The sequence below is a fragment of the Martes martes genome (assembly GCF_963455335.1).
Source record: "Martes martes genome assembly, chromosome: 18".
Taxonomy (NCBI): Eukaryota; Metazoa; Chordata; class Mammalia; order Carnivora; family Mustelidae; genus Martes; species Martes martes.
This window is the reverse complement of record NC_137906.1, coordinates 6,334,894-6,347,787: the sequence shown is the minus strand read 5'-3', so window position 1 is coordinate 6,347,787 and position 12,894 is coordinate 6,334,894. Positions and strand designations below refer to the sequence as shown.

The 12,894-nt window shown below is 52.0% G+C and overlaps 1 protein-coding gene across 1 annotated transcript in view; it reads right to left on the bottom strand.

The window, feature by feature from the left end:
• Positions 1-6,830, bottom strand: part of TRIM50 (tripartite motif containing 50) — a gene marked incomplete at both ends in the record, with an annotated part of 9,182 nt that extends 2,352 nt beyond the window's left edge. Inside the window, 4 exon segments of the mRNA XM_080830528.1 lie at positions 531-553; positions 643-873; positions 2,446-2,541; positions 6,432-6,830. Of these exon segments, the coding sequence (XP_080686654.1) occupies positions 531-553; positions 643-873; positions 2,446-2,541; positions 6,432-6,830 (749 nt within the window).
• Positions 6,831-12,894: the final 6,064 nt, after the last annotated feature.

The following is a 12,894-nucleotide window of genomic DNA, read 5'->3' as shown; positions in this document are numbered from 1 at the left end:
CACAATCAGGACCCAAGGAAGGCCAAGAACTTCGTGGTTGTTCATTTCTCGGGACTGGAACATGGGTTCAATCCCTTCCCAGGAGCCATGGTTCAGGATTCTCGGCCCCTCCTTCCGGCTCTTACCTCTCCCACTCGTGGCCCGTTCTGCCCTGCGGCACACATTTTATCCCAGTCCCACACCCTACTTCACCTTTTCACGTGACCATTCCCCACTCTGCTTGCCTGGTCAGCACCTGTCCTCTGCCCCAAGCCTGTCCACCTGTGCGTCAGCTCTGCCAATTCCCCCCACCCGCAACCCCAGTCACCTTGTCCTGTTATTTCGGCAGCTTGTGTGGACTTCTGTGGTTTTAGGTAACCACAGTGATGTAACCACAGTTCGTCATCTGCCGCCCATCGGTCTTTGAGAGCCTTAAAGGCAGGGCTCCCTGGGCTCAGGACAGAGCCATACGCGGGCAGTTGCTGCCAAGGCACCGGTAGGTGGAGAGGAGCCACCAGATCCAAGCTGAGAGCTCCCTCCGGGGTTATTACCTGGAGGCCACGGAGTGATACTTCTGGAAGACAAGACAGAAGGGTTAAGGCACGGGGGAAGCTCTTGGGACCTGGGAGCCTCGGCATGGGGGACACTCCCTCGGCCACTCACCCGGATGAACTCGTGGTGACTCTCATTACTGAACTGCTCCAGGACGCGCTCGGCCTGCACCAGCCGCTCCTGAGTGCCCTGGGCCTGCTCCAGCTGCATGTCCAGGGAGGCCACGAGGCCACGGGTATGACCCTCCAACCCCTCCAGGCAGCGCGCCTTCTCCTCGTCCACCAGGTGGTGCAGCTCCTGGAACTCGCGACGAATCACCCAGCTGAAGATGTCCGATTCGTTCTGCCACGAGGAGGAGCTGGTCAAAGCTGGAGCCTCCACCAGAACCGCGCGGCTATGGCTGGCATTGGCGGCCCCGGGCCAGGGCAGCGGAGGCCTTCCTGGGCCTCCCGCTGGAGCTGCCTCTCGGAGCGGAGCTGCAGGGCTCACTCCCGCCCGGGGTTCGCACTGTGCCTGGGCCTCCCGTGTGTGGCCGGGGGAGGGCAACAGAGGGGGGGGGGAGACTAGCCCCCAGCTCCCACTTCAAACACACTGGCTCTGCTCACATCTACCTTAACTACTACGCATGCAAATCAGTTTAGCATCAGCACGGGATTTCACAACTGAAAAAAGTCCGCGAGGCTCTGGGACAGCAGACTTTAGACAGCCGGATTCCGTGTGAGACCCTGAGTTCAGCCTCCACTGGGCCCCTCTGAGGTGGGGCAGTTAACCGAGAAGACTCAGGGGACACTGGCCCTCGGCCCCTGTCCCACAACTGCCAGAAGAGCTGGGGTTCACACGCCCCTGGACTGTGTGGATGGAGCTTTCTGGGACTTGTCCTGCATAGCTGGCCACGACCTCCCAACCTGCGCTCACGCCCAGGCGGGACGAAGAATGTTGTTTGTGAGACTCGTGCTGCACAAGTGACCTTGGGAGCCTGATCAGTGGACATCAGCTGGCTGTCAGGTCAGAAGTGGCCCTTCTGGTCTGGACACAAGAGCTGTAAATCCTGCCTTACGTCCCCCCCAGCACCAGGCTGGGCTGGGCGCCTGGAACGGAATCTGGGAGAAGCGGCAAGCGCACCCCGCACGTAGAGACACGAGGACACAGGAATGCAGCTCGCTCCAAACCGCACATCGGCGAACAAACGTTTAACTTCAGGTGCGCTATAAATACAGCCCTTACGGGTATGGTCAGTTGGAAAGCTCACCCGCCCGTGGGTAGGATGCTCGGCCCAGGCCGCTCTATCGGGACTCCAGCCTGGCGGTCTCCACAGCCTCCCCAGCAGATGAGGCTGGATGTTTTAAGCACCCAGTTTGATGTAACTCTGTCTGAGTCTCCTTTACTGATTACTATGCCCTCATCAGTGCACAATTTCCCTTTTCTTCTGTTTCTACTAGATTTTTATACTCTCAGTAAAGTGCCTTTTCTCTTTCAAAACGGAGAGCGTAGCTGCCGTGAATCTTTTTCAGAACACTTCCCAGCCCCAGTGTGCCTGTCACTCAGGAAAAGCAGAAAGCCACCAAGCCTTTCCACACCTCTGCTCCAAGGTACTGGGCGGGCACCACACACACACCATCAAGGTCAGACAGACACTGAGGGCACGAGAGTCAGGCCCACACTTCGAGCTGTTTACCTCTGGGACGTAGGTTCTTGTTATCTCATTCCCAAGGACACGAGGGACACGGCCAACTTGGACAGAGTCCTAACAACTGAGCTCATTCCCCTGAGGGGACTTTCCCCCACTCTGCCCTGGAAGGCTTTGAATCCCGGCTTTGCACGAAAGCATGGATTTCTGTGAAGAACGATGAGAACTGAGCTCCGCGGGAAAGGCAAGGGGGCCCCCGGGGAAAGGTGCGGGGAAAGGGCACTCACGACAATGCGGGTCCGGTTGTTGCCCAGCTTGGCAATGTGCTCGTCCACCTTCTTCTGCTCCTGCTTCAGGTCGGAGATGAGAGCCGCCAGCTCCTCCTGCGGGCGACGCACCGGGGCCCGGTGAGCGGCCCCCCTGCAGCTTCCCAGCTCTTTGGCGCCAGTCCCAGGCTTCACCCTTCCAGGGAGCATCCCGATGGCCGGAGGCACTCCCAGCGGAACCAGGGAAAGAGCTACCCGAGCACTCTTGACTCCAAAACAAGTTAGGATTATTCAAGAATATTCTACACTGAGGGCAGGGATTACCCAGACAGAAAAGGATCTCCAAGTCATCCCTCCTCAGGACACGGTGACAGACGCTAAACACCGTCCACCTAGAAGGCACCACACAGCATCCAAGAAGGGCGATGACCCGTCTGAAGCCGACGCTCCCTGAAGGGAATGCTGGCCATCGGGTACCCCCCAACCCAACTCCTGGTCACCTGGAGGTCTACAGTCAATGGGCATTTGATCAAGATAGCACCACAAGTTGGCCCCAAGGGAGGCCAGTCGTGCACACGGTTGCCCAGCTTGTACCTGGGGACTCCCCACGCCCTATAAAGACCTAACCCTTCCCTGGCAGACCTGGGCCCCGCCTGGATTTGGGGCCTCCCCAAGCTGAAGTAAACTCACTTCTCCTGGGCTTCCCTGGCCTCAAATCCAACAGAGTCTTAAGGGTTTGACCAGGACCACCCAGACCCCCATTCAGCTGCACTACTTAAGGGGAACCCTGCGGGTCTGTGCCCACGGAACGTACATGGGCTGTGGCTTAGATAGTTCCAAGCAAAAATCAGCGGCAAGAGGGGCGCCTGGCTGGCTGAGCTGCAAGAGCATGTGACTCTTGATCTCTTGGTTGTGAGCCCAAGCCCCATACTGGGTGCAGACATTATTAAAAAATAAATAGAAAGAAAGAAAGAGAGAGAGAAGGAGGGAGAGAGGGAGGGAGGGGGAGGGAGGGAGGGATGGACAGACAAACCATACAAAATCCTTTCAGCAAAGGAGCCGAATAAAGAATAAAGCCAGGGGACACCTGAGAGGCTCAATGAGTTGAGCCTCTGCCTTGGGCTCAGGTCATGATCTCAGGGTCCTGGGACCAAGCCCCGCATGGGGCTCCCTGCTCAGTGGGGAACCTGCTTCCCCCTCTCCCTCTGCCGCTCCCCCTGCTTGTATGCTCCCGCTGTCAATAAATAAATAAAATATTTAAAAAAGAAGAAGAACAAACTGGGTCACCAGGAGAAGAAACAGAATCATACAAATAAACCACCTCAAGATCTCAATCAACAGGAGGTAAACAGGAACATAGGAAAGGGATCCAATACAGGAACACGATTTTGTTGCATCACAGAGAAGAGTCTTGGGATCACAAACACTCACATCTAAAAACCAGGACCCAAGCAGTCCCAGGCTCCAAGGCAGAAATGATGAAGCTCCTGTGTGTTTCCCTCCTCCCTGGGCGAGTAAGACACGGGGCTCGGTGTCACTGCCCTGCAATTTGGCTTCCGCCTCTCACACTCCACTAAAACTACTCTTGCCAAGATAAGCAATCCTTACTGCTGAATCTAACAGACTCTTTCCAACCCTCGGCAGGCATTTCACACAAGTGATCGTGTTCTCATTAAAATGCTCTGTTCTGATTTCCAGGAAGCTAGATTCAGCCAGTGTTCCGACTCTGTCGATTCTTTCTGTCCCTTTTGGGGTGCTCTACTTACCTGAATCTTTTTTTTTTTTTTAAAGATTTTATTTATTTGATAGACAGAGATCTCAAGTAGGCAGAGAGGCAGGCAGAGAGAGAGGAGGAAGCAAGCTCCCTGCTGAGCAGAGAGTCCGATGCGGGGCTCCATCCCAGGACCCTGGGATCATGACCTGAGCTGAAGGCAGAGGCTTTAACCCACTGAGCCACCCAGGCGCCCCTACTTACCTGAATCTTAAACCCATCATCCGTGTCTTCCCTCTCACGCTGCAGGCTCTTCTGGTGGGTCGTCTCCCCTCCTGCGGCTTCTATCACCGCCCATATCTCATTACTCCCAGTCTCCTACCCACCCCCAGCCTCACTCTCCAGTCCACTCTCCGGCAGAGTGCTCGGACCACATCCCAACTCTGCATAAAACCCTCCAGTGCCACCCCCAACCAGGATGGGCCTCCGAATAAACTACAAATCCCTTCACATGTCACACAAGCCTTACCATGACCTGGCTTCCACGTACCTAACTCTCCCCTGAGCTCAAAGGAACAACCTACCATTTCTTCAACACCCCTCCCTCCTGATCTTTTGCAGGGCTGTCTTTACACAGGGAATGCTTTCCTCCCCTTTTTTTCCTCCTTTGCTTCAGGTCTTGGTTTAGCAGTCTGCTTCCTCCAGGAAACCTTCCCTGACCACCTGAGACCATGCAGGAGCTACATTCGAGACGGTCTCCCATTGCCTGTCTTTAACCCTGACAGTAGTAGCACCCGACACATGCTATTCTCTGCCAGACTCCCCGGCTGTGAGCTCCCCCAGGGTGGGCCAAACCTCTTGCCCACTATTGTACCACGGGCTCTAGCACAACACTGAGCACACATTAGATGCCACGTAAACCTCTATGGGCAAGAGGGGCTGCTGGATGGCTGCGCTGGCCCTGTGCGTGTTTCATACTCGTCTTCCAGGATTGGAGAAGCAAACAAAGGCTCCCCCGGGGCGCTCAGCCAGGAACCCCTGGAACTCTGCCTTCAGATCTCCAGGCTCTTTCTTTTTTCTGCCCCATCACCTGTATTTTGTCATTCCTGACCTTTACTCTCCCTCCCTCCCACTGTGCCAGATGCCCTCTAGCAACTCACTTCGAAGAATCCTTCCTGCCCTCCTTTGATCTGCTGGCAATGGAAAGAAAACTAGCCACAGTTTGAGTCCACACTCTGCCACTGACAAGCTGTATGACCTTACCTTCTCCGAGCCGGTTTCCTCATTTGTAAGCCAGTTTCCTCATTTGTAACGTACAATGATAACTCCACCCCCTTCATAAATCTTAAATCAACGTATTTACCTAAGACGGTGTCATCATCATTCACCTTAAATGATGACCTGCTAGATCTAAGGCGAAAGTCCACAAGGACAGGAATCCGCTCTATCTTCAAATATGCTTTAAGCTTTTACTATATGCTAGGCATGGCGCTAGGCATGAAAATACCTGAGGAGGGGCGCCTGAGTGGCTCAGTCAGTTAGGCGGCTGCCTTACGCTCAGATCATGATCCCAGGGTCCTGGGTTCAAGCCCCACATTGGGCTCCCTGCTCGGCAGGAAGCCTGCTTCTCCCTCTCCCACTCCTCCTGCTTGTGTTCCCCCTCTCGCTGTGTCTCTGTCAAATAAATAAATAAAATCTTAAAAAAAAAAAAAAAAGAAAAAAGGGGCGCCTGAGTGGCTCAGTGGGTTAAAGTCTCTGCCTTCAGCTCGGGCCATGGTCCCAGGGTCCTGGGATCAAGCCCCGCATCAGGCTCTCCGCTCAGTGGGGAGTCTGCTTCCTCCTCTCTCTGTCGGCCTCCTTCTCTGCCTACTTGTGATCTCTGTCAAATAAATTTTTAAAAATCTTAAAAAAAAAAAAAGGAAGAAAAAAAAGAAAAAATCCAAAGAAACAAAACAAAGAGCTTGCCCTCATGTGTCTTCTGGGGAGCACTCAAATATGAATGAGCTCTACCAGGAAAAACCGAGCAAGGGCCGGGGCTAGCACTTGACAGGGGACTCTATCATGCAGGCCGGTAGTCCCCAGCACCTGGAGACTGGAGCAGCTGCTCAGAATGTGATGGATGGATGGACGCTCTCTGAGTTCCGCTCCAGCAGAGGGCTGGAGGGAACTGGCATCTTGGCCCGGGACCTTTCTGTGCCAGGCAGTGGTTCCGGAGAGGGCAGGAGCTGGACTCGGGGTGTCCCTGTACCACCAGCACCTGCCGCCCTCCCCCGATCACAGCAGCCTCACTACCCACCTTCATGCGGCTGTAGACTGTGGAGACGGGTGTGACACGGTGGTGCTGGTGGGAGCCCAGCAGGCCACAGAGGCCACAGATGAGCTCCTGGTCCCTCTCACAGAAGAGGCTGAGCGGGTTCCGATGGTGCTCACAGACCGTGGGCTCTGGGTCCCCAGGGAACTGTAAGGCTTCAATCACCCGTGCCAGGGACACGTTGGGCGGGGGGCTGCTGCTATCCACCTCCTGCCGGCACACTGGGCAGCGGAGCTCTGAGTCCAGGTGGCGGGACAGGGACACCAGGCAGCCCTTGCAGTAGGAGTGGCCACACTGCAGCATCATGGGCTCCTTGAAGACCTCCAGGCAGATGGGGCACTGAAGGCGGTCCTCCAGGTCGGGCACGCTCACCTGCCCCGCCATCCACAGTACCCGGCTAGAAGAGAGGGCACCTTTCTCAAGCCTGCTCCCTCCACCCCCTGGGGCCCCATCTCCGGGCAAGTTCCACTGGAAATTAGACTGCCATAGGCGCTCCAGTCCTGGATTCCAAACCCCTATGACCCGGGTCTGTTTTCTGTCTCTAAAACAAAGGGCTTAATTAGAGGAAACTCACTTGGAAATATAGAATTCTACATTTTCCGCCCAGATTTGGAAGCAACCACAAAAAGGGCTGTCTTCAAGGTCATTTGGAGTGACACCAACAATATGCCCTCCAGCTACACAGACCCAGAAATGGACCGCACAAGCAAGCCAAGGTCCTTCCCACGTTCTAGATCAGTTCTCAAACTGGAGAGCAGCTGTTGGAAGCGCAGTTAAAAGAGACCCCTGAGTCCCCCTTCACATATTTCCAGTGAGCCCCAGAAATCTGCATTTATAACACCCCCCAGGTCATTCTAAAGCAGAGACTGCGGTCTTAGCCACACTGTTCTGGAGAACCTGAGACCCCGTGAAAGCTGAGTGGCACCGAGAGGAGGGAAGCATCGAGGCAGAAGCCAGCGGCGGACCGAGGGAGAGCCCCCACGATGAACTACCTGCTTTCTCAGAATCCGTGGAGATGTCCCCCAGATCTGCTCGGTTTTTTCCTTCTTGTCTGGATGGGGCAGAGGCACTAAGAGTTGTAGGAACTGGAGCTGAACACCTGCTCCACCCTGAGTCTCTGCTCCTTTCCTCCTCCTCTTTCCCAGCAACACTCCTGCGTCCTCAAGGTCACTCAGAATCAGGTGGACACCGGGCCACATCACGGGACTTGGGAAGCAGCCTCCTTTCGGCCAGCAACGCTGATAATTCCAACATGCAGGTGCTCACCTTGGCCACGGTTTGAGGAAGGGGGGAGACTGAGTGGGCCCCCAGCCGCACCTTACAGACCCCAAATAGGAGTGGACTCATGCTTTGACACGATTCTTTCTGAATCTATTTTTGAGGGTATTTTTATATACTTTTTGAGTATAAAGGGCACAAATCTTAACCACATGCTTGATGTACACATTACAATGTATACTAACCCTCAACATCAACATACAAATGCTTCCAGCACCCACAAGGCATTCTTTGTGCTCCCCCAGTCAGAACCCCCTAACAAGGACAGCTACTAACCTGCTTCTTATCATCACAGATTAGCATAGCCTGGTTTTGAATTTCAAATAGACAGAATTACCCAGAATGTGCTTCCTTTACTCACTTCCTTTACTCAATATTACTGAATTACCAACTTTTCGTATAAAGTCTTTCAAAGATTTAGAAATTTGATGACATTTCTTTAAATAATCAATAAATATTATAGCCTTAACATACTATGCAAACCATGGGAGTGTGGTAAAAATTACTGATTGGGAAAAAAGGTGGGGGTGGGTCTCTCAGAGCATTAAGCAACAAGAGCTCTGGGATGCCTGGGTGGTTCACTCAAAATAAAGCCCCTGCCTTCGGCTAAGGTCATGATCCCAGAGTCCTGGGATCGAGTCCCACATAGGACTCCTTTATGAGCAGGGAACCAGCTTCTCCCTGTGCCTGCTGTTCCCCCTGCCTGTATAGTCTCTCTCTCTGACAAATAAACAAATAAATAAATAAATAAATTCTTAAGAAAAAAAAAGAAAAAGAAACAAGAGCCCTAAGGGTGCCTACATGGCTCATTCGGTTAAGCCTCTGACTCTTAGTTTTGAGTCAGATCATGATCTCATGGGTCCTGGGATCAAGCCTGTGTGCGTCGGGATCACATTCAGCAGGGAGTCTGCCTGGCGATTCTCCCCCTCTGCCCCTCCCCACACTTGTATGCACTCTCTCTAAAAGTAAATCAATCTTGTTTTTATTATTTTTTAAAGATTTTATTTGTCAGAGAGAGCGTGCACAAGCAAGGGGAATGGCCCGCAGAGGGAGAAGCAGGCTCCCCGCGGAGCAAGAAGCCCGATGCAGGACTCAGTCTCTGGACCGTGGGATCATGACCTATGAAAGAAGACACTTAACCGATTAAGCCACCCAAACATCTCAATAAATCAATGTTAAAAAAGAAAGTGGGGGGGGGGCGCCTGGGTGGCTCAGTGGGTTAAAGCCTCTGCCTTCGGCTCAGGTCATGATCCCAGGGTCCTGGGATCGAGCCTGGCATCGGGCTCTCTGCTCAGCAGGGAGCCTGCTTCCCTCTCTCTCTGCCTGCCTCTCTGCCTCCTGGTGATCTCTGTCTGTCGGGTAAATAAATAAAATCCTTAAAAAAGAAAGAAAGAAAGTGGGGCACCTGGGTGGCTCAGTGGGTTGAGCCTCTGCCTTCGGCTCGGGTCGTGGTCTTGGGGTCCTGGGATTGAGCCCTGCATCTGGCTCTCTGCTCGGCAGGGAGCCTGCTTCCCCCTCTCTACCTGCCTCTATCCCTACTTGTGATCTCTCTCTCTCTCTCAGATGACTGAATAAAATCTTTAAAAAAAAAAAGAAAGAGAGAGAGAAAGAGGAGCACATGGGTGGCTCAGCTGTTTTTAAGCATCTTCAGCTCAGGTCATGATCCCAGGGTCTTGGGATTGAGCTCCATGTCGCACCCAAAATTGGGCCTACTTCTTCCTCTACATGTGCCCTTCTGCCCGTATCATGTCCGCACAAGCTCTTTTTCTCTCTTAAATGAATAAAATCTAAAATCTAAAAAAAAAAAAAAAAAAAAAAAACACAGTTTAGATGAGTAAAAAGGAAGGAAGGAAGAAGAGCTCTAAACCTGCAGGAACAACCCCCACAGGCCTAAGCATTCCTGTCTGCCCGCGGGGGCAGTCTCTAGTCCGTGACAAGCAAGTCCAAGGTCCCGCACAGACATGTAGAAAACTGATTTACTAATTTAACAGATATTTATTGAGCACCTATTATGTACCAACCACCAAGCTGAGCACTAGGGAGACGTCAGAGAACAAGACCAATGAGGTTTCTGTCCTTTCAGAATCTGTAATATTACGGTAGTAAGAGTGGAACAGGATCACAAAAAAGACAACATCATAGTATCCGATGCTAGGCAGGAAGTGAACGGTGCAGTGAACAAAAAGGGCAGGAGGTAACGGGTTGAGAGACACTCAGAAAGGGGCAGGGCAGTGTCTTTGAGGATGGATGGCTGAGCTGAGGCCTGAAGGATTCAAAGATGCCAGCTGCTGAGAAGACTACAGGAGGACAGACCAGGCAATGGGCAGCAAATGCAAAGCCTCCGAGGCTAGAAAGAGTTCAGTATGTATAAGCTACCCTAGAGAGGAGACCTGAGCAGCTGGACTGTAGTGAGAGGGAACACCAGGAGAGGTCAGCAGGGTGGCCAAAGAGGGTCCCGTAGAGGAGGGTGAAGGTTTAGATTTAATTTCAAGGGCAGGGGCACCTGGGCGGCTAACGCAGTTAACTGACTCTCTATCTCAGCTCAGGCCTTGATCTTAGGGTCATGAATTTGAGCCCTGTGTTGAGGCCCAGTGTGAAGCCTACTTAAATTAAAATAATAATAATGATAATAGTAATAATAAATGTCAAGGGCAGTGGGAGCCACTGGAGGACTTTAAAGCAAGGAAATATCATCTGACTCGTATTTTTAAACCACTACTCTGGCCACTGCGTAGATACACAGTAGCTTTAGCACCTGGGTGGGTAGATAGTAAAGCCTGATAAATAAAATTTTGATCAAGGTGAAACAGTAGGTGGGAAGATCTAGAGTCAGACACCTGAGGACATCCAGGTGGAGCAACTGACGAGTCCTGGTCTGAAGACCTCAGCAAGCAGAACCACCTGGAGTGCTTGTGAAAACACAAGCTTCTGCCTTCTGGCCTGAGTTCCTGATTCAGGAGCACAGGAGTGGGCTCAAGAATTTGCATTTTTAACAAGTTTCCCGACAGTCCTGGTGCTGTCTGGGAAGTACACTTTAAGAACCACTGAAAAAGGCAACTGGGCACAGGAGCCCTGTGCTCCTGGCGCTCGGGGGAGGCCCTAGGCTGGGCCGGTATATGCTACCTGTTTAAGAACATCACATACTTAAACTTGTGGGAATGGCTAGGATCTCTCTGGGGTTAAGAACAGAGAAGGGCAAGCATCTGAGAACAGAGCCCGGAGGTAGCTACTGTGTAGAGAGATCAGGAAGAAGGGCGTGATTGAAAAGATACAGCTGGTAAGGTAGGAGTATACAGTCACCAGGAAGCAGATCCATATGACCCCTTAACAGTAGGAAACTTTTGGGACTCCTGACTAGCAGGGAACTGGATGGCTCAGTTGGTTTAGGGCCCAACTTCTGACTTCAGCTCAGGTCATAGTCTCAGGTCCTGAGATTGAGCCCTGCATGGGGTTCCGTGCTAAGCGGGGAGTGGCTGGAGGATTCTCACTCTCCCTTTGCCCCTCCCCATCTTTCTCTAAAAATAATGATTTTTAAATTAAAAAAAAAAACAGTAGAGAACTTTCCTGGGTGAGAGTCAGGAAGGCATGAAGAGTCGTCAAGAAGATTCAGAGCATGAGAAGAGTCAGCATACTGCTGCTAACTGGCCAGCAGGGAGGCCAGGGGCAAGGGCAGGGAAACGGGCCTCTACGAGCTAGATGTGGCCCCTGGCTGATAACTGCCAAGGATGTGGGGACCTCAAGTGTAGAGCTCTAACTCCGGATTACCATGGATGGGCTTCAAGTTCTGCCCACAGAACACCTCTTCAGGCTGAGGTCTTGATTTTAGTCCAGTGAGACTCTTGTCAGACTTCTCACCTACAGAACTGGTGATAAATAGGTAAGATCATAAATACCTACCGCTCTAAACAGCTAGTTTTCTGGTAATCGATTGTGATAAAGACAGGAAACTAATACAGAAAAGAAAGAAGTGTTCCAGGAGAGATCAGTGTCATCAAATGCTGACAAGAGTCCAGTAATGTGTGGATAAAGAGGCGTCTTACCCACGATGGCATTCAGTGCAGTGTTGGTGACACGGCATAGGGACAAGTGGTACTGAAGTGGGTTAAAGAGAAAATGAATGATGGACATACAATGGTTGAGAAAGCCTTCGAAGCAACTCTTTTGAAACGTCTTTCTGTGAATAGCAGGAAACGGGACCACCTTTGAGACGTAGGATAAAGGGGCTTATTTACGGTGGGACATTTTAGGACATATCTAAGCAGAAGAAACAACCTAGTAGTCAAGGCAAGACTGGAGCAGGAGAGGGAGGTGACCTCTCAATCCTGGAGCAGGCAAGCGAAGAAGGAGCCCAGGGAACAAGTTGGAGGGGGCGGGGGCGGGGCCATCCTTGCTTTGCACCCCCAGGAATAAGGAAAGGGTTAAGGTAGGCCCGGAGACATAGGGGGCTGCTGGCTGGGCTCTCAAACTGTTCCTGGCAGGCAGAAGCGCTGAGCCAGAGTGAACAAGAGATAAGGAAACAGACCACCTGGCCCTAAATGTTAGGGAGTATTTTTCTTTGGCGGCTACAGGGTAACCCTAGAAAATGACCAAGCCTCAAACAATTAAGTCATTAAGGGTGTTATCAAGAGTCCATGTTCAGGGGTGCCTGGGTGGCTCAGTGGGTTAAGCCTCTGTCTTCAGCTCAGGTCATGATCTCAGGGTCCTGGGATAGAGCCCCACATTGGGCTCTCTGCTTCCCAGGGAGCCTGCTTCCCCTTCCCCCTCTGCCTACTTGTGATCTCTTTCTCTGTCAAATAAATAAATAAAGTCTAAAAATAAATAAATAAATAAACTTTCACTTCACGGGCGCCTGGCTGGCTCAGTTGTTAAGCCTCTGATCCCAGGGTCCTGGGATTGAGCCCCGCATGGGGCTCCCTGCTCAGCGGGGAGCCTGCTTCCTCCTCTCTCTCTGCCTACTTGTGATCTCTATCAAATAAATAAAATCTTTAAAAACAAAAATAATAATAAAGAAATAAGTAGATTCTAAGTAAATAGAGTCTTTTAAAAGATAAATCAGTAAAAAAACACACTTTCGCTTCACTTGAACGCTTTTGTATCCACGAGATTCGTTCTTCCCCTCCGTGAGACAAGAACCCTGCAATCCCGCAACACCCAGGGAACAGGTCCGGAT